The sequence below is a fragment of the Acomys minous genome (genome assembly GCF_964271855.1).
Source record: "Acomys minous genome assembly, chromosome: 3".
In the NCBI taxonomy this organism is placed as follows: Eukaryota; Metazoa; Chordata; class Mammalia; order Rodentia; family Muridae; genus Acomys; species Acomys minous.
The window spans coordinates 28,405,580-28,424,022 of NC_140485.1; the positions used below are offsets into that span (position 1 = coordinate 28,405,580).

The window sequence follows — 18,443 nt, forward strand, 5'->3', positions numbered from 1 at the left end:
CATAAGGGCTCCATTACAGCAGAATAGAGCTGTAGTCTCACCGTTACATTAAGACTCGGTGAAGGAGCCGGCCGTGGTGGCGCACGCCTTTAATCCCAGCACTCGGGAGGCAGAGGCAGGCGGATCGCTGTGAGTTCGAGGCCAGCCTGGTCTACAAAGTGAGTCCAGGATAGCCAAGGCTATACAGAGAAACCCTGTCTCAAAAAACTTAAAAAAAAAAAAAAAGACTCGGTGAAAGAGGCTGGGGTAGAGTGCTTGTCTAGCATGCATGCAGCTCTGGGTTCAATCCCCAGCAGCAGCTGTGGCAAGTCATGCCTGTAATCATCCTTAGATACAGAGTAAGTTCCTGGCCAGCCTGGCCTAAATAAGACCCTAACTTAAAACAAAAATAGTGATGAAATCTCTTTTGTTTTATTAGTTGCCTTTCTTGGGCTTAGGGTACTCTCACTAGAAAGTATAATAAAAACGTAGTTATAGAATTTATTGCAACCACAATTACCCTACAAATACTCACCCAGCATGTATTCATCTTCCACACCAAAAGTGTCTAAGTCATCAGGAAACTCCACCCACAGGGGCCTGGGGGAAGACACAGAATTTGCATTTTAAAATGTCATTATATTTTATTATTGTCAGTGTTAAGTGTTTTATTAGATTTTTATATTTTTAGTGTTGCAACTCTCCAAAAGGTATTTGAAAATACCAAAGAACTAAGTCTCTTTTTTATACGACTAAAGAGCTTATGAGCAATTGCTGTGGTTACTTTATATTTATTATGTGAATGTCCTAATGGAACAGTGAGAATTCTATTATGTGCCACTTTGCTATCTGGCTACTGAGTAACTGCCCGTCTAACAGGTAAAAACTAAGGCAAGTCTAAATGCATTAACATTTTTGCTGTAAAGTAAATGTTTGCAAAAAAAAAAAAAACCCACCAACCCCCCCCCACACTTTATTATAATGATAATTCCACGCCTCTTCTTGAAAGTGGATGCGATGTGAAGGTTTTGACTGGGGCCCGCTCCTCTAAAGCCTGATGAGGTGGCTACAAGTAAGGGAAGTATAAAAAAACACAGAAGTGCTTATTTCCTATGCAATAGTGGACCTCATTTTTTTTTTTTTTCATCTGAGACAGGGCTTTGTAGCCCAGGTTGTCCTTGAACTTGTAATCCTCTTCATCAATGTGCAGATTGCTGGAGTTGCAGGCATATACTGCCATGCCTAGCTAGGCTTCTTTAGTGAGCATCAGCCACGATGTTCCTGACTCTCATGTGTCATTTCATCATTGCTTATTTAGATAAAATGAACTAGCTTTCCTTGCTTTGGGGGCGGATGAGAAATTGCCAAGATTTAACAACAGGTGTTGTTTCATGCAAACTCATCTAGGAGTCAGTTAGGTTCATAAAAATAACAAAACTTTCAAGTTGCCTAGATAGCAACTTAGTGTTTCTAACGATCTTTTAATTTTATGAGAATGTATGTATCATTTGCATACAAATACTTAGAGGCCAGAAGATGGCGCTGGAACCTTGGAGCTGCCATTCCAGCTGGCTGTGAGCCACCAGACATGGGTGCTGAGAACCAAACTTAGGGCCTTTCTAAGAGCAGCAAGAACTGTTAACTGCTGAGCTGTCTCTCCAGCCCCAAGAGATAGACTTTTGTTTTGTTTTGTTTTTTTGAGACAGGGTTTCTCTGTGTAGCCTTGACTGTCCTGGACTCACTTTGTAGACCAGGCTGGCCTTGAACTCACAGCGATCCGCCTGCCTCTGCCTCCTGAGTGCTGGGATTAAAGGCGTGCGCCACCACACCCGGCTTAAGAGATAGATATTTTTAATTGAAAATATTTTTTAGAGTTTTACACTTATTTTATGTGTATGAATGTCTTGCCTGCTTGTTTGTAGGTGCACCACACAATCGCCTGGAACCTGCAGCTGTGAGAAGCGGGCACTGGATCCCTCAGGACTGGAGTGGCAGGCAGTTGTGAAGCATCATGTGGGTCTGGGAGTCACACCCAGGTGCTCTGCAAGGGCAACTGCTTACCAGCCGAGCCAACTCTCCAGCCCAGTATTTTTAAATAAATGAAACTTGTTATGTATTTACTAGCCTTTGAGACAATCTATTGTTTCTACCGAATGGTACCATGGCAGGTGTCTCCAACCCTAGCTGATGACTAGACTCACCAGGGTCCTTCTGATCTGAAGGAAGTCTAGGAGCTGCGGATGCAGAACTCGGTGCATGTTTTTCTCTAACATAGAAAAATTTTGCCATCGAAGTAAAATTTATACACTAGGAAAAAAAAATACCCGCCTCAAGCTTGGAACAGTTCAACCCTATGGGTAAGATCAAGCCTCAGATGGCAGGGAAGTTATTTTTCATGAGAGGAGGCTGATGTGTAAAACGCTCAAGTTATTTAGCTGCAAAGTCACTTCCTTATTCTTTACAACATTTTCATGCCTCAACAAATACCAATATTCTAATCCTGGGGACCAGAGCATCCAGTCAGTAGTTTCTGTGTCTTCAACAGCGAGCACCCTGTGCACAATAGGAAGTGACGCTGAGTGCAACAACTAAACACATGACTTTTGTTTCCCTTTTCCAGTCCCTCATCACTGAAGGGGTCCGTTGGCTGGTTGCTGGAGCCCCTAAATAAAAGGTGCCCTTTTTACCTCATGACGGGTTCAGAAGACGTGTGCACACGGTAGAACAGAGAATACAGATAGGGTAGGAGGGCGTAGCGCGCTCTGATGGCTTCCCGAATCAGCCGGGTGTTTTCTTCCCCAAACAGCCAGGGTTCTCGCCGCTTGGTGTTCATGGTAGAATGACCACGGAAGAAGGGCTGGTACGCTCCGGCCTGGTACCAACGCACTAGCAGCTCTGCCTCAGGGTTGCCAATGAAGCCGCCCACATCAGCTGGGTTGCCAGGGAAAGACCAGATGAAGACCACGCTTGAAATAAGTGATGTGTTAAGGTAAAACAAGGCCTCGAAAACTGAGAGGAGACGCTCTACGTGCTCGCTAAACACGGCAGGCAAACTGTGGCCTCACGTAGGAGAGTGCGATCACTGCAAACCAGCCGGTGATGTGGCAGAGCACGCTGTCTTCCTTCCTTCCTTCCTTCCTTCCTTCCTTCCTTCCTTCCTTCCTTCCTTCTTTCTTTCTCAAAAGGCCACAGGGTTTTCTGTAAGAGCAGTCGAGCAGTTGCCCTGTGTGTTCTGGAGTCTCCATTACCCAGGAATTACACATTCTCCCTGGTTAGGTGCGTGTCTGTGTACTGAAGGGAAGGTGGCTGGCAATTTATTTCTTTTGAAAGAAAAAGCTAAAACGATATTAAAACCCCAAAGAAGCAAATCAACAGCCTTGGACGTTTGGTAGAATTTCATGCTCGCCCCTTGGGTAGGGCATGTATTTCTTGCCTGTGGACCAATGTCATAAAGCTGTACATATCCAAAAAGTGATAATAATTTGTTTTTATTCTTGTAGAAAATAAAAATCAGTCAGACCTGCAGCTAGAGCTGTAGCCAGTATATCCTGAGCCCCTTTACACGGCTACTGCTTATCTGCATTGGATCGTCAGGGCCAGGGAAGGCAAGCCATCCGACGTGCATTTTAACTAAATCTATCTTTTCCAAGAGCACATCTTTTGTCTGTGTGTATGCACGTGTATGTGTGTGCTTGTGTGTGAGAAGGCATGTGTGCATGTGAAGGCTACAACCTGACTTCAGTGTCTTCCTTAATCACTCTCCATTTTAATATATATATATATATATATATATATATATATATATATATATATATATATATATATATATCTGGGATTTCAGATGTGCACCACCACGTCCAGCTCCACTTTACTTTTTTTTAATATTTTATTTTTTAAAATATTTATTTACTTATTATTTATACAGCAGTTTGCCCCCGTGTGTGCCTGCACACCTGAAGAGGATACCAGGCTTCACCACAGATGGCCGTGAGCCACCATGTGGTTGCTGGGATTGAACTCAGGTCCCCTGGAAGAACAGACAGTGCTCTCAACCTCTGAGCCATCTCTGCAGCCCTCCACTTTAGTTTTTGAGGCAGGGTCTCTCATTGAAACTGACATGTGTTGATTGTCTATACTGGCTAGTCAGCAAGCAATAGGGATGTTCCTGTGTCAGCCTCCCTGCAGGATTCCAGGCTGATGCACCACTGCATCTGACTCTTTTACACGGGCTCTGGGGTTCTGAAGTTAGGTCCTCATGTTTGCATAAGAAGCACTTTACTGACTGAGCCATCTCCACAGTTCCATCTGTTTTGGGACAGGGTCTTACATAGCCCAGCCTGACATCAGATACCCTGGTAGCTCAAGGCAACCTTGAACCTTTGATCCTTCTATCTCCACACCCAAGTACTGGATCGTAGGTACATGTGGCCACGCGTGTCTGTGTGGGGCTGGGGAATCAAACCGAGGCTACTTGTGAGCTAAGCAAGCACTGATCCAACTGAGCACATCTTAAAGGGGAAAATTCAGACAATATACATGTAGCACTTTTTAAAAAACAGGGTCTCTGTATGTAGTCCCAGCTGCCCTCGAGCTTGCTTTAGAGACCAGGCTGGCCTTGAATTCTTAGAGATCCTCTGACCTCTCTGCCTCTAGAATGCTGAGATTAAAGATGTGAGTCACCACACCAGGCTGTGCAGTAAAATTTGAAGCAACACTTGCTCTCCTCCCATTTTGTTTCTTGCATTCATCTTTGCCCAAAACAGCTAATGAGCATTGAGAACCCCCAGTCTCACTTCTTCCTACTCAGGACAGGAATCAGCTTACCTCCGCAGAAAGAGATGCCAGAGACACTCAGGGTGAGTAACATGGGAATGGAGATTTTCAGATAGCCCCACTCGGCTGTGTTGTCTCCCGTCCAGACTGCACCTAGATGCCCAAAACCAGGCATTGAAACGCACACAAGTCACCCAGTGCTTTCCATTTCATCTAGACTCCATATTTGCAAAAGACAAAAATAATAAAAAGGGAAACAGATTTCTCATCTTAAACAAATTCTGATGTTTCTGAAAAAGTATCAATTTTCTAACATGAAAAAGTTATTAAGATTCATAAAACACTGGGTAGTGGTGGCACACGTCTTTAATCCCAGCCCTTGGGAAGCAGAGGCAGGCGAATCTCTGTGAGTTTGAGGCTAGCCTGGTCTACAGAGTGCGTTCCAGGAGAGCCAGGGCTACACAGAGAAACCCGGTCTCAACAAACAAACAAACAAACAAACAAACAAACAAACCCAAAAAACCAAACCCAAACCAAAGCAATACAAAGCCACAAACCCCAAACCAAACCAAACCAATAATAACAACAACAACAACAAAAACCCAAAAAACCAAAAAACCCTAAATACTTTGGGTTTCTAGTTCCACTTCGTTATCACAGCAATCCTATCAGGCAAACACTATCATTAGCTATATTTCAACGGTTAGGGAAATATTGTGAACAGTGGATCCACAATCTACCCTACTTATGCAGTCATTAAATAGATTTGAGTCTAGAAGTCAGACTGTTAAAGCCACAGTCCCAGTTCACATTATATTGATAAGAGTTTAGGATGACAGATTATATATCATGAGAGAGACAGTAAGAGGGAAAATGACCTTATTTTACTATGTCTAGGCTAATCCTATAGGTTTTCCCCCCATCTTTCACTAAAATTGTTTCATTAGATATTTTTGTTTCAATTTTCTGTAGAAATGCTGAGCTGTCTTATAGGCAGAGAAAAATATTTTCAAGGGATTTTTAAAAACAGCACTCTAGTAAATCTTCCTTGACATCAATCGAGCTATGAGGGATGGACATAGTGATTTTGAAATCATGGTGACACTCTCATCAAAAAAGCTCTCGTAAATCAGGTGGTGGTAATGGTGGTGGTGGGGTGGTGGCATCTGTCTTTAATCCCAGCATTTAGGAGGCAGAAGTAGATGGATCTCTGTGAGTTTGAGGTCAGGCTGATCTACAAAGTGAGTTCAAGGACAGGACAGCCAGGGCTGCACAGAGAGACCCTGTTTCAACAAACAAACAAACAAACAAACAATAAGAACAACAAGAGAAGAAAGTTCATGTAGACACACAGATATGTGATGTTGTTCAGTCAAAAGTTCTTTATAGCTATTGGTCAAGCACGTGACGGAAAAGTCATGTTCTCCTAGCTGGGGCAAATAACCACAGTGCTGCAGACTAGAAGCAGACCAGCATCTAAGAGATCAGAAACAGTTTAGACAGCACAGGGCATGGTAGCATACACTTGCTGTGCCAGCACTGTAGAGGGAGAGGCAACACAAGTTCAAGGCCAGCCTGAGCTGCAGAGTGAGACCGTGTATCAAAAACTCCAATAGAAAAAACATTAGCATCCACATCTCTTGTTATCTTTCTAAACTGCTGTCTTTGAACTTTTTCATTAATTTTCTCCCTCCCTAATTTGTTTTGTTTGTTTGTTGGAGCCTGGGTTGTGGAGTTGGTTCTTTCCTTCCACCATGAGAGTCCCTGGGTCATTAGCTTGGGGGCAAGTGCCTTAACCCAGGGAGCCATCTTGGTGTTCCCTTATTTACTTAGTTATTTTTGAGCCAGAATCTCATGTGCCTCAAGATGGCTTCAAATTTTCTATGTAGCTTAGGATGACTTTGAACTCTGCTCCTCCTGTTTCTACTCCCAAGTGCTGAGATTACGGGCTTAAATTTTCCCAGATTTTACCAAATTCTACTTATTGATTTAATTGACTCCATTTATATTTTTAACAATAAGGATGATGAATATCACATAGGCAATGCTTTCTTTTTTAATTTATATAATGTCACAAACATATTCTCATGCAAATAAAACTACCACTTTAAGGAAGGAGAGAACTGCAGGTTCACGCCTCCCTAAAATAAAGGAAAAAACATTTCCTTCCTTAAGCTGTGATTTTAAACTGCCTCACGGTAGTTTGTCCTGTGGATAACCCACCTTTTGTAACCCTTCCTTTACTGTTAGACGTGGAGACTTTTCTTTCAGCCTCAAGGACTAATGCTATGATGTGTACCTCTGTAGATACTGTTCTGTCCTTCAGCTGAAGAAACTGGCTGGTTTGGGGAGACTGACTGTGAGACCTAAAAATATGTACAATTCAACAAAGCTAGCTTCTTTACAGAAGGACCTAGACTCTCAGCTACTTATGTAAGGACGGGGGCCTTAAAATAGCCTTCCTGCCGCAGAGTGGTCAAGTTGGACCAGATGCGTATTAGCTGGTAAACCAGATCCAGTCATAAATGACCCAGACAACAAGCAGCAGCCAGGTCTATTTTAAGCCATATTGCTAAGTGGAACAGGTGGAAGCAGTATGTTAGAGGTGTATTTCTGTGGTTTTCTCAAGCCAAAAAAGATAGGATCAGAGATGACTGTGCCAGAAAACTGAATAATCCGAAGTCACTCTCCCCGCAAGTGGCCATTTCTTTAGTAGGACAGCCTCCACAGGCCCACAGGGACTCACACTATTAGGAGGTGTGGCCTTGGTGGAATAGGCGTGGCTTTGCTGGAGGGGGTGTATCACAAGGGGGTGGGCTTTGAGGTCTCAGATGCTCAAGCCAGGTGCAATGTGACCCTCCACTCCTTCCCCAGCACCACGTCTGCCTGCGTGCCGCCATGCTTCCCACCATGACGATAATGGACTACACCTCTGACACTGCAAGCCAGCCCCAATAAATAGTTTCCTTTACAAGAGTTGCTGTGGTCATGGTGTCTCTTCACAGCAATGGAAACCCTATCTAAGACATTGGTGAAAACTTGGTTTACTGTTTTTGGGGGTATAGGAAAGAGACAGGGTCTCATGAAACCCAAGATGGCCTTGGAAGATGACCTTGAATTTCTATTCCTTCTTCCTTCACCTCTTAAGTGCTGGGATTACAAACACATACCACCTTGCCTGTGTTTATAGAGTGCTGAGCAGTAAACCCAGGCCCTCAACTGAGGTACATCAAGTCTTTTCATTCATACTTAAAATACACGTCAGAGCATATCATTTTCTATACTGTAAGGTATAAGACTATGGAAGAGGAACACAGTGGAAGCATATATCATAAATGCTGTACAAAAGAAAAGGATGGGTAGCTAGCTACCTTATATTTTATAGTGTGAGCCATTTCTTACCATACTTTTGTGATCCAGCAAAGAAAGAACGTGAAAGAACAAAGGGTCTCTCCTTCCCTTTAGATCGCTGTATCAGTCCTTCCGCAGTAGCCATGTGCTGGAAGTAAGTAAATGGAAAAAGACTGGAGAGAGGAGACAGGATGAGGGCATCATGCCAACATGCTCATGAGGCTACTGACTAGTTAGAGGGACTATGAAGTGGGAAATAATAAGCCAGTCAAGTCTTTTTGATGATACAGTGAATGAATGACGTTAATTTGCCTACTAAAGATGGAAACATTTATTTGATTGGGACTATCAATGAAATAATAATAAACAGAAATAGGATGCAAATGAGCAGACAAGTGGCTACCCAGCATGACTGAGGCCCAGCATGGCAGAAAAGCATAAACCACACAACAAAACAAAAAACCAACTGACATTTACTCAGTGTACTATTGGTAGGCATTTATAATATATTTCCATATGATCTGCACAGTAATCTGTGAGTTATATAGTTTTCATTGGTAAAAAATAAATTCATCAGAGAGGTTAAGTGTCTGCTTTAGCCTACATAAGAAATTCCCCGCCAGGCAGCGACACCTTTAATCCCAGCACTGGGGAGGCAGAGGTAGGCGGATCTTTCAGTTTGAGGGCAGCCTTGTTTACATAGTGAATTCCAGGATATCCAGGGCTACACAGAGAAACTTAGTCTTGAAAATAAAAAAATAGGGCTGGAGAGATGGCTCAGCAGTTAAGAGCACTGTCTGCTCTTCTAGAGGTCCTGAGTTCAATTCCCAGCAACCACATGGTGGCTCACAACCATCTGTAATGTGACCTAATGCCCTCTTCTGGCCTATAGCTATACATGCAAATGGAGCACTCATATACAATAAATAAATAAAAATTTAAAAAGAAAATAAATACATAAATCCCCCAAGGCAGTTGACAATTAAAGCAAAAAACTTCTAGAGAAATAAACATATATTACCTGGAAAAGGATTCTATGCAGCTATCAGCTCTCATTAGAAAATAGCAAGTGTGGGAGACCTATAGGCATGTAGTCACATTCCATAAGTAACAAGGACTCATAGGTACAAACTAAGGCAAGTGATTCTCAATCTTTGGATATGATTAACAAATGAAAGACAATTCTGGGCTGGAGAGATGGCTCAGTGGTTAGGAGCATTGGCTGCTCACCCAAAGGTCCTGAGTTCAATTCCCAGCAACCACATGGTGGCTCACAACCGTCTATAATGAGATCTGGTGCCCTCTTCTGTCTGATGCTCTCTTCTGCCATGTAGGTATACATACATGCACACACACACTTTTTTTTTAAAGAAAGAATTCTATCACCTTTATTCAGAAGACTGAGCAAATTAGGAAAGCTTACACATTTAAACAGTACACTGTGGTGGTCTGAGGATGGCCCCCAGAGGCTCATATATTTAAACACTTGGTCCCCAGTTGGTGGAACCGTTTGGTGAAGCTTAACAGGTGTGTCACCAGGGGCTCTGAGGTTTTTAGAGGGTTGGGTTTTTGTTGTTGTTGCTGTTTTAGATTATTTTTATACATGAGTGCTTTGCCTGCATGCATGTCTGTGCATTATGTGTGTGCACTGCTCATGGATGCCGGAAGAGGGCTTTGGAGCCTCTGGAGCTGGATTACAGATGGTTTGCCACCAAATAGGTGCTGGGGATTGAACCACTGGGCTATCTCTCTATTTAAAACTATTTTTAAAATTTATATATATATGATAATACCCATATGAGCTGCACAATATGTATATGTGTATGTATATGTATATGTATATGTATATGTTTATGTATACTCCCTGTGTGGGTGCTCTGAAGGCTGGGAGAAAGTGTTGGATCCTCTGGAGCTGGAGTTACAGGCTTTTGTGAGCTGCACAACTTAGGTGCTGGGAACCAAACTCAGGTCCTCTGGAAGAGCAGCAAGTACTCTTAAGCACTGAGCCATCACTCCAGCCATTTCTAGCTTTCTGCTTTTGTGACAAGATCATACTGCACAATCTAGACTGGTCTGGAATTCATTATGTAGGCCAAGCAGGCCTTGAATTCACAGTCCCTCTGTGCTGTGAATGTTAGGATTGCACATGTATGCCACCAAACTCAGATAAGCTAGCAATAGATGGATATTTATGAAAATGTAAAACCTTGCTCTAATTATGTTTGCTAACACATTTACAGGTAGCCTGTGCCAATATGTGACTTATAGTATTATTAAATGCCATATATGATATTTTAAATTTTATCAGGTTAATTATGGAAGGAAATGGAAGCAGAGGAAAAAAATAATAAATTGGCTGTAATATGAGACTCACTGCAACTGACAGCGAAGACACGCAAAGAGACACGCACAGTACCCTCAGTTATACAACAGGCTCCCTGTTTAAAAGCAGGGCATATGAATCTGGTTGGCTTTCACTTCGATGTCTTACCTGGTAAAGCCCGTAGATGTTGTGAAGCTCCCTGTGCTCCCAGTTGCCATAGTGAATGGCATTCTTTTGCATGGTGAGCTCTGGGCCTCTGAAGACCGAGGGCTCGTTCATGTCGATCCATATGAAGAGGATGTCCGTGGAGCCCTAGGAGTGAATCCTGCTCATGAGAACGTTTCCCCAGGGGTGACGACAGTAGGACAGCATCCCTGATCCTCTTTCTTTTCTTTCTTACTTTTTTTTTATGCTGATGAGGCTGCACATTTTGTCTGTTTTGTTCAATAAAAATCCCATGTACCTAAGAATGGTATCCTACCCAAAGAAAGCTATCGGTAAATATTTGTTGATAAGAACGCTGCACTTTATTGTCTGTGAAATACATACTGCCTTGTAAGTTCACTCCTTATTCTCTAGGGCATCCTTAGAGAATACGTGCCAGAAAAATAGTGCTCTGGGGGCTGGAGAGATGGCTCAGTGGCTAAGAGCACTGTTTGCTCTTCCAGAGGACCTGACTTCAATTCCCAGCTTCTACATGGTGGTTCACAACCGTCTGTACTGGGATCTGATATTGGGACGCCCTCTTCTGACATGCAAATGGAGCACCCGTCTAAATAAATGAATAAATAAATCTTTAAACAAAAAAAAAAAAAAAAGAAAAGAAAAATAGTGCATCATCCATTGAGAAGAAATTTCTGCCACAACTCTTAACTAAAAGCAATTAATACTATATATGAATCTATTTTTTCTCTAGTACTCTGAAAGAGACTTGACAGGTGAGTTTTCTGTTTGTTACATCTTATATAGTGAACATGGTATTAAAATTCTTTTTATAAAAATCCCTGATCTCAGCATTTGACTACCATTACAGGGAGAATCAAGTGGCTCTTTCTATTATTTCTTTTTTTTATTAATTTATTCATATTACATCTTGATTGTTAGCCTTTCCCCTGTTTCCTCCCATTCTTCCCTCCCTCCCACTTCCCCCCTTCTCCCCTCCCCTATGTCTGTGATTGAGGGAGACCTCCTCCCCCTATATATGCTCTTAGAATATCGAGTCTCTTCTTGGTAACTTGCTATCTTTCCTCTGAGTGCCGCCAGGCCTCCCCATCCAGGGGACGTGGTCAGAAAAGGGGCACCAGAGTTCGTGTGAGAGTTAGATCTCACTCTCCACTCACTGGTGGAGAATATCATGTTCGTCGGCTAGGTCTTGGTATGGGTTCAAAGTTTACTGCCTATTTCTCCTTGGCTGGTGCCTTAGTTTGAGGAAGACCCCAGGACCCAGATCTGCCTGTCATAAAGTTCTTCTTGTAGGTTTCCAGGACCCTGTGGGTCCTACTATTTCCCCATTCTTCCATGCTACTCTCGCCTAAAGTCTCAATAGGAAGTCCTCTCCTCTGACCCACTTTCTTGGTAAGTAAAGTTTTTCATGGTACGTATCCCTTGGACTAGTGTCTTGATATAAGTGAGTATATACCGTTTGTCTCTTTTTGCTTCTGGGTGAACTCACTCATTATGATAATTTCTAGATCAATCCATTTGTCCACAAATTTTGGGAATTCCTTGTTTTTAATAGCTGAGTAGTATTCCATAGTGTAAATGTACCACAGTTTCTTAGTCCACTCTTCTACTGAGGGATACTTAGGCTGTTTCCACATTCTGGCTATTATGTATAAATCAGCTATGAACATGGTTGAGCATATGTCCCTGTTGTGTGGTAGGGCATTTTCTCTTCTATTCTTTCTTTCTTTTTTTTTTTTTTTTTTTTTTTTTTTGGTTTTTGGTTTTTGGAGACAGGATTTCTCCGCAGTCTGCCCTAGACTCACTTTGTAGACTAGGCTGGCCTCTAAGTCACAGAGACCTGCCTGCCTCTGCCTCCCCGAGTGCTGGGATTACAGGTATGTGCCATTGCATCCAACTTCTTTTTTAAATTTTTTTCAAGACAGGGTCTCTCTGTGTAACCTTGGCTGTCCTGGACTTGATTTGTAGACCAGGCTGGCCTCAAACTCACAGCAATCCTCCTGCCTCTGCCTCCCGAGTGCTGGGATTAAAGGCGTGCGCCACCGCGCCCGGTTGCATCCAGCTTCTTAATGCCCTGCTCTTTACATCTGTCCTAATAAGGCCCAGCTTCTTTCTAGGACTTCACAGAACACACCTAAGACCTTACCTACATGGTAAATGATCTTTCCAATGTTTGGGAACAGGCTGTATATTTCCTTTTGGTTCTTCACTTTCAACTATTTCTAAGCAAATGCACTGTGTGTGTGTTTGTGTGTGTGTGTGTGTGTGTGTGTGTGTGTGTGTTTGTGTGTGTGTGTGTGTGTGTGTGTGTGTGTGTGTGTGTGAGAGAGAGAGAGAGAGAGAGAGAGAGAGAGAGAGAGAGAGAGAGAGAGAGAGAGAGAGAGAGAGAGAGTTTCTATTTTGTAGCGTTGGCTGTCCTGGAACTCAGAATACTAGGCTGACCCTGAATGTACAGAGATCCACCTGCCTTTGTGTCCTGAGTGCTGGGACTAAGGGTGTGCATCAACATGCTTGGCTTCTAAGCAAACGTACTTTTTTGTTTGTTTGTTTTTTGTTTTTTGAGACAGGGTTTCTCCAAGTAGCCCTGCTGTATGCCTCCCAAGTGCTGGGTTTAAAGGCGTATGCCACCGCGCCCGGCTGCTAATGCACTTCTAAGAATAAGGCTGTATAGTTTTCAAATATTTGCCTTCAGTCTTCTTTAGCACTTCCAAGGCAGATATGAGCAAGCTTTCTCCTCCTCCTCTTCCTCCTCCCCTTCTTCTTCCTCTTCTTGTAAAGATCTAGATAATATACATTTTCATCTTTGTGGATCATAAGAGCTCTTCCCTTACTCTACTCAGGCACAGTATGGTGAAAGCAGCCACAGATAACAGGAAGTGAATGGCTGTGACCATATTTTGTCAGGGGATTGTTGTCTCTACTGCTCTGTTTTCTAATCTCCTGAACATTGATGCTCAGAAGCAAGTGTCTTGTGCTTAAGAGCTGAGCTTGGGAGACAAATAGATCTAAATTCAGATCTTGGGCCCATCACTTAATAAGTGGGTGAACTTTATGGGTTTTTAAATTCTCCACACCTCGGTTTTAGTATGTGTTGGGTTAGGATTTAAATATAATTCTAATTTAGAGTGCTATAAAGAAGAAATGGGATATCACACATCAAATGTTTAAAGTAGCACTTTGCATGTGGCTTGCATTTAATTTGTGTTAGGTATCACCATGATTGTCATCATCACCATAATGTGGAAGACAGGTCTCTAATGTGACCTCTCCTGTCCTTTTTGTGATTCTTTTAAGATTTTAATTATTATATTTTGCTTTAAAATACAGTTTGGTTTATAACAGGTTTTTTGTTTTTTGTTTGTTTGTTTTGCTTTTGGTTTTTCAAGACAGAATTTCTCTGTGTAGCCTTGGTTGTCCTGTACTCGCTTATAGATCAGGCTGGCCTCAAACTCACAGAGACCTGGCTGCTCCTGCCTCCTGGACTGCTGGGATTACAGGTGTGAGCCACCACCACTTGGCATAGAGTGGTTCTTACCCTTCCTAATGCTGTGACCCTAAATGTAGTACCTCATATTGTGGTAACCCCCTCCAGCTTTAAACTTATCTTTGTTGCTACTTTATAACTGTAATTTTGCTATGATTATGAACTGTGATATAAATATCTGACATGGGGGGTTGGTTGAGCCCCGGAAGGGGTCGTGACCCATGGGTTGAGAACGACTGGTTTATAAGACAGTTTCACACTTGTCATATCTGCTTTATTGCTGATGGCGATTTTTGTTTGTTTCTCTTTCTTTCTTTAGACCAGGTCTCATGTAACTTAGGCTGGTCTTGAATTTGACAAGTAGCTGAAGATGACAATAACTTCTGATCCTCCTGCCTCCACCTCCTAAATTCTGGAATTACAGGCATGTACTGTAATTTTGTGTCTTTGCTGTGCTGGGGATCAGGCCTGCTAGCTGAGCACTCTGTCAGCTGAGCTATGTCCCTAGCCTGGAGTCTTCTTTTTTGAGACGGGGTCTTTTTACACAGCCCTGGTTGTCCTGGGACTTGCTGTGTGGACCTGGCTGGTTTCCAGCTCACAGAGCTCCTTCTGCTTCTGCCTGCCAACTGCTGAGGGTAAAGGTGAGCGCACCCACACCCAGCTCTTTGTCTGCTTGTTTTCCCTTGGAACAGAGTGGCACGCTGTACCCCAGGCTGGCTTTGAGTTCATGGCCATTCTTCTGCTTAGCTTCCCAAGAGCTGCGATTCCTGTGCCCCATGCCTGGCTTCATAGACATTTTCAATGGTAGTTGTAGAATAGTACTTTATACTGCAATGTTCACAGTGATTAGAAAGAAAGTAGAATAAATCTCTACTGTAGTTTGATATATCATAGACTGTTATGATAGAGGTAAAACCACAGTTTTTATACATCCAGTAACATATATAGTCCCTCACCAAAGTCCTTGCCTTTTAATATACATATATATTATATATAATATGTATATATGAATTATACACACACACATATATATGCTACTTAATAAAACAGTTCTAAGCAACTACCTTTTCTTTCAGTAATTTCATGTTAACTAGGAAACAGTAAAAGAATAAAAACCAACTTGATGCCGAGTGCCTTTAATCCCAGTACTTGGGAGGCAGAGGCAGGTGGATCCCTGTGAGCTTGAGGCCAGCCTGGTCTACAATGTAAGTCTAGGACAGCCAAGGCTACACAGAGAAAACTTGTTTCGAAAAACCAAAACAAAAACAAAAACCAAAAAACAAAAAACAAAAACCCAAAACAAAAAACAAAAAACCAACCTGATACACAGGAAAATGGAGGAGGCTGGAATACCACTCTCTGACCTTGGGGTTAGTGAAATCCAGGTAAGATGAGCGACCTGCAGAGGCACAATGGTGGGAAGTCTGTCAAGAACAGCAAGACGTGTGGTAAGGAAGACATGAGATATGAGAGTCAGGTTATCAATGGATGCCTTATGTCAAATACAAAAGACAAGTGAGAGAGGCGTGGTCTGCAGGAAGTGAGCAAAAGAAATCTTTAAAGTGACATTTAAAACTTTCAACGACAGAGGCCAGTGGGCATGACAAGGAACAAGTGCCAGGGCGGGGCCCGTCCTTCACTAATGGCCTGAGAAAGGCCAAGTGAGGATGCCAAATACCCTGCAGCGACTCCTGGTTTTAAAGAGAACACAGACTTGCTCAACTGTTTCAAGGGGGGAAAGGAAGGCACAGGTGCCTCCATAGCATTTGGGCTTATGACACAGAGGTGCATTCTTTTGATCTTTGGAGAACTTCTGACAAGGCTTTAAACTAACAACTTCTGCATCTAGCGTTTCACAGGCAGCTGAGGCACTCATAAAAGGCTGAAAGTTAAAACCATGGGCTGAAAAGAGCAGACCCAGGGGAGAGCCCGCCAGCCACTCACTCCCTACCCCCAGTCCTTTCCTATCTCTGTTTGCTTAAGGCAATAACATGCCATGGAGATTAGCTGGCTTCCCTCATCTATCTGACTGCTAAACGCACTCATAGCTCACTGTACCAGGAGTTATGAAAGACACCAAAGAAGGTGATAGTGCATTTCCCTTAAAGGTGCTGAAGCTGTGGCTGGGAGAGAGAGACACCCACGGGACTGAGACCGCTGGCCTCAGACAGAACAAGTGGAAATAAGAGATACCATACCAGGCCAGCACACTCCTTCAAAGTCGCCACCTTCTGGACTCTTCACAAAGAAGCCCTCTTCTTTGGCTTTGGCATAGACTGTGTAGTCAGGGTCCACCTTGATGTGGGGGTCACTGATAACCACAAGCTGTCAGGACAGAGATTTTAAGACCATGTCAGTGTTATGAGACTTACATTCATTTAGGTGTTTTCACCACAGTTTGGGGCAGTCAAGTTTTACTCAGAAACTACAAATCACTGAAAAATTTGGACATTAGTAAATCCCTGTAACCTTTCATTCAAAAACTGTTATCAAGGTGTGGTGGCATGTGCCTGTAATCCCAGCACTTGGGGAGGGAGAGGCAGGTGGATCTCTGTGAACTAGAGGCCAGCCTGGTCTACAAAATGAGTCCAGGACAGAGAAAGCCTGTCTCAAAAAAATTTATTATCAAATCCAGGTGACTCTTGTTATAATTATCATAGTTTATCATTTTACCATCATTTTACATTTATTTATTTATTGTGTCTGTCTGCAGTCAGTTTTCTCCTGCTGCCAGGTAGGCTCTGGAGCTTGAGCTCAGGTTCTCAGACTTGGTGGCATAGTGCCTTTGCCCACTGAGCCATATCAGCAGCCCCCATCCATGTGTTTAAGGAGATGTTTACTAAGCTTCTATCTTCCTGTGATTCCAGGCGCTATATGAAAGGATTAAACTTTCATATAGCAAGGTCCTACTCCCTAAGGATCTGGAGGCAAAGATCACACTGATGAAAAAACCAGGCCTGGGGAGGTACCTTAGTTAATTGAGCAGGCCTGGGGAGATACCTTAGTTAACTGAACAGGCCTGGGGAGGTACCTTAGTTAACTGAGCAGGCCTGGGGAGATACCTTAGTTAACTGAGCAGGCCTGGGGAGATACCTTAGTTAACTGAACAGGCCTGGGGAGATCCCTTAGTTAACTGAGCAGGCCTGGGGAGATACATTAGTTAACTGAACAGGCCTGGGGAGGTACCTTAGTTAACTGAACAGGCCTGGGGAGATACCTTAGTTAACTGAACAGGCCTGGGGAGATCCCTTATTAACTGAGCAGGCCTGGGGAGATCCCTTAGTTAACTGAACAGGCCTGGGGAGATCCCTTATTAACTGAGCAGGCCTGGGGAGATCCCTTATTAACTGAGCAGGCCTGGGGAGATACCTTAGTTAACTGAGCAGGCCTGGGGAGATCCCTTAGTTAAATGAACAGGCCTGGGGAGGTACCTTAGTTAACTGAACAGGCCTGGGGAGATACCTTAGTTAACTGAAGAGGCCTGGGGAGATACCTTAGTTAAGTGAGCAGGCCTGGGGAGATACCTTAGTTAAGTGAGCAGGCCTGGGGAGGTACCTTAGTTAACTGAGCAGGCCTGGGGAGATACCTTAGTTAACTGAGCAGGCCTGGGGAGGTACCTTAGTTAACTGAGCAGGCCTGGGGAGGTACCTTAGTTAACTGAGCAGGCCTGGGGTGGTACCTTAGTTAACCGAACAGGCCTGGGGAGATACCTTAGTTAACTGAACAGGCCTGGGGAGATACCTTAGTTAACTGAACAGGCCTGGGGAGGTACCTTAGTTAACTGAACAGGCCCGGGGAGATACCTTAGTTAACTGAACAGGCCTGGGGAGGTACCTTAGTTAACTGAACAGGCCTGGGGAGGTACCTTAGTTAAGTTAGGTCCTTGCAAGCATGAGGACTGAATTTGGGCCCTAGAACCCATATGAGGAAGCCAGGCATGGTGGCACGTGTTCCTAATCCCAGCACTGGGGAAGTAGAGGCAGGTATATGGTCTCTGGGGTTCCACTGCCATCTGAGTCAGTGAGAGACCATGCCTCAAAGAAGAAAAAAGGAAAGGTGGATGGCATCTGGGAGATGACAAAAGGCTCTCCTCCAGCTTCTACAAGCATATATGTGTACACCCATCCCCCGATGGCCCCCTATCAAACCCCAGAAACCACGGAAATGACACATTAAAAGCAAATGAAAACATCAAATACTAACAACAACTAAACAAGGCTGACGAGATGGCTCGGCAGCTAAGGGCGCTTGCTGCCAACTATGAAAATCTGAGTTTGATCCCTGGAGCCTAAGTTCCACGTGGTGGAAAGAGGGCATCTTCTCATGTGCTTCTTCGCTATCTTGACTTGC

The 18,443-nt window shown here is 43.4% G+C and overlaps 1 protein-coding gene across 4 annotated transcripts in view; it reads right to left on the reverse strand.

Annotated features, from left to right (window-relative positions):
- Window positions 1-18,443, reverse strand: part of GANC (glucosidase alpha, neutral C) — a 61,684-nt gene that overhangs the window by 16,545 nt on the left and 26,696 nt on the right. For 3 of the 4 annotated variants that reach the window (XM_084776348.1, XM_084776350.1, XM_084776349.1), the window contains 7 exons: window positions 16,292-16,418; window positions 15,413-15,492; window positions 10,595-10,738; window positions 8,155-8,251; window positions 4,804-4,905; window positions 2,667-2,910; window positions 515-579 (listed from right to left, as the gene is read on the reverse strand). In XM_084776348.1, coding sequence (XP_084632474.1) covers window positions 515-579; window positions 2,667-2,910; window positions 4,804-4,905; window positions 8,155-8,251; window positions 10,595-10,738; window positions 15,413-15,492; window positions 16,292-16,418 — 859 coding nt within the window. Of the gene's footprint in view, window positions 1-514; window positions 580-2,666; window positions 2,911-4,803; window positions 4,906-8,154; window positions 8,277-10,594; window positions 10,739-15,412; window positions 15,493-16,291; window positions 16,419-18,443 lie in introns of those variants that run through there. The other variant, XR_014778128.1, reaches the window with a different exon arrangement.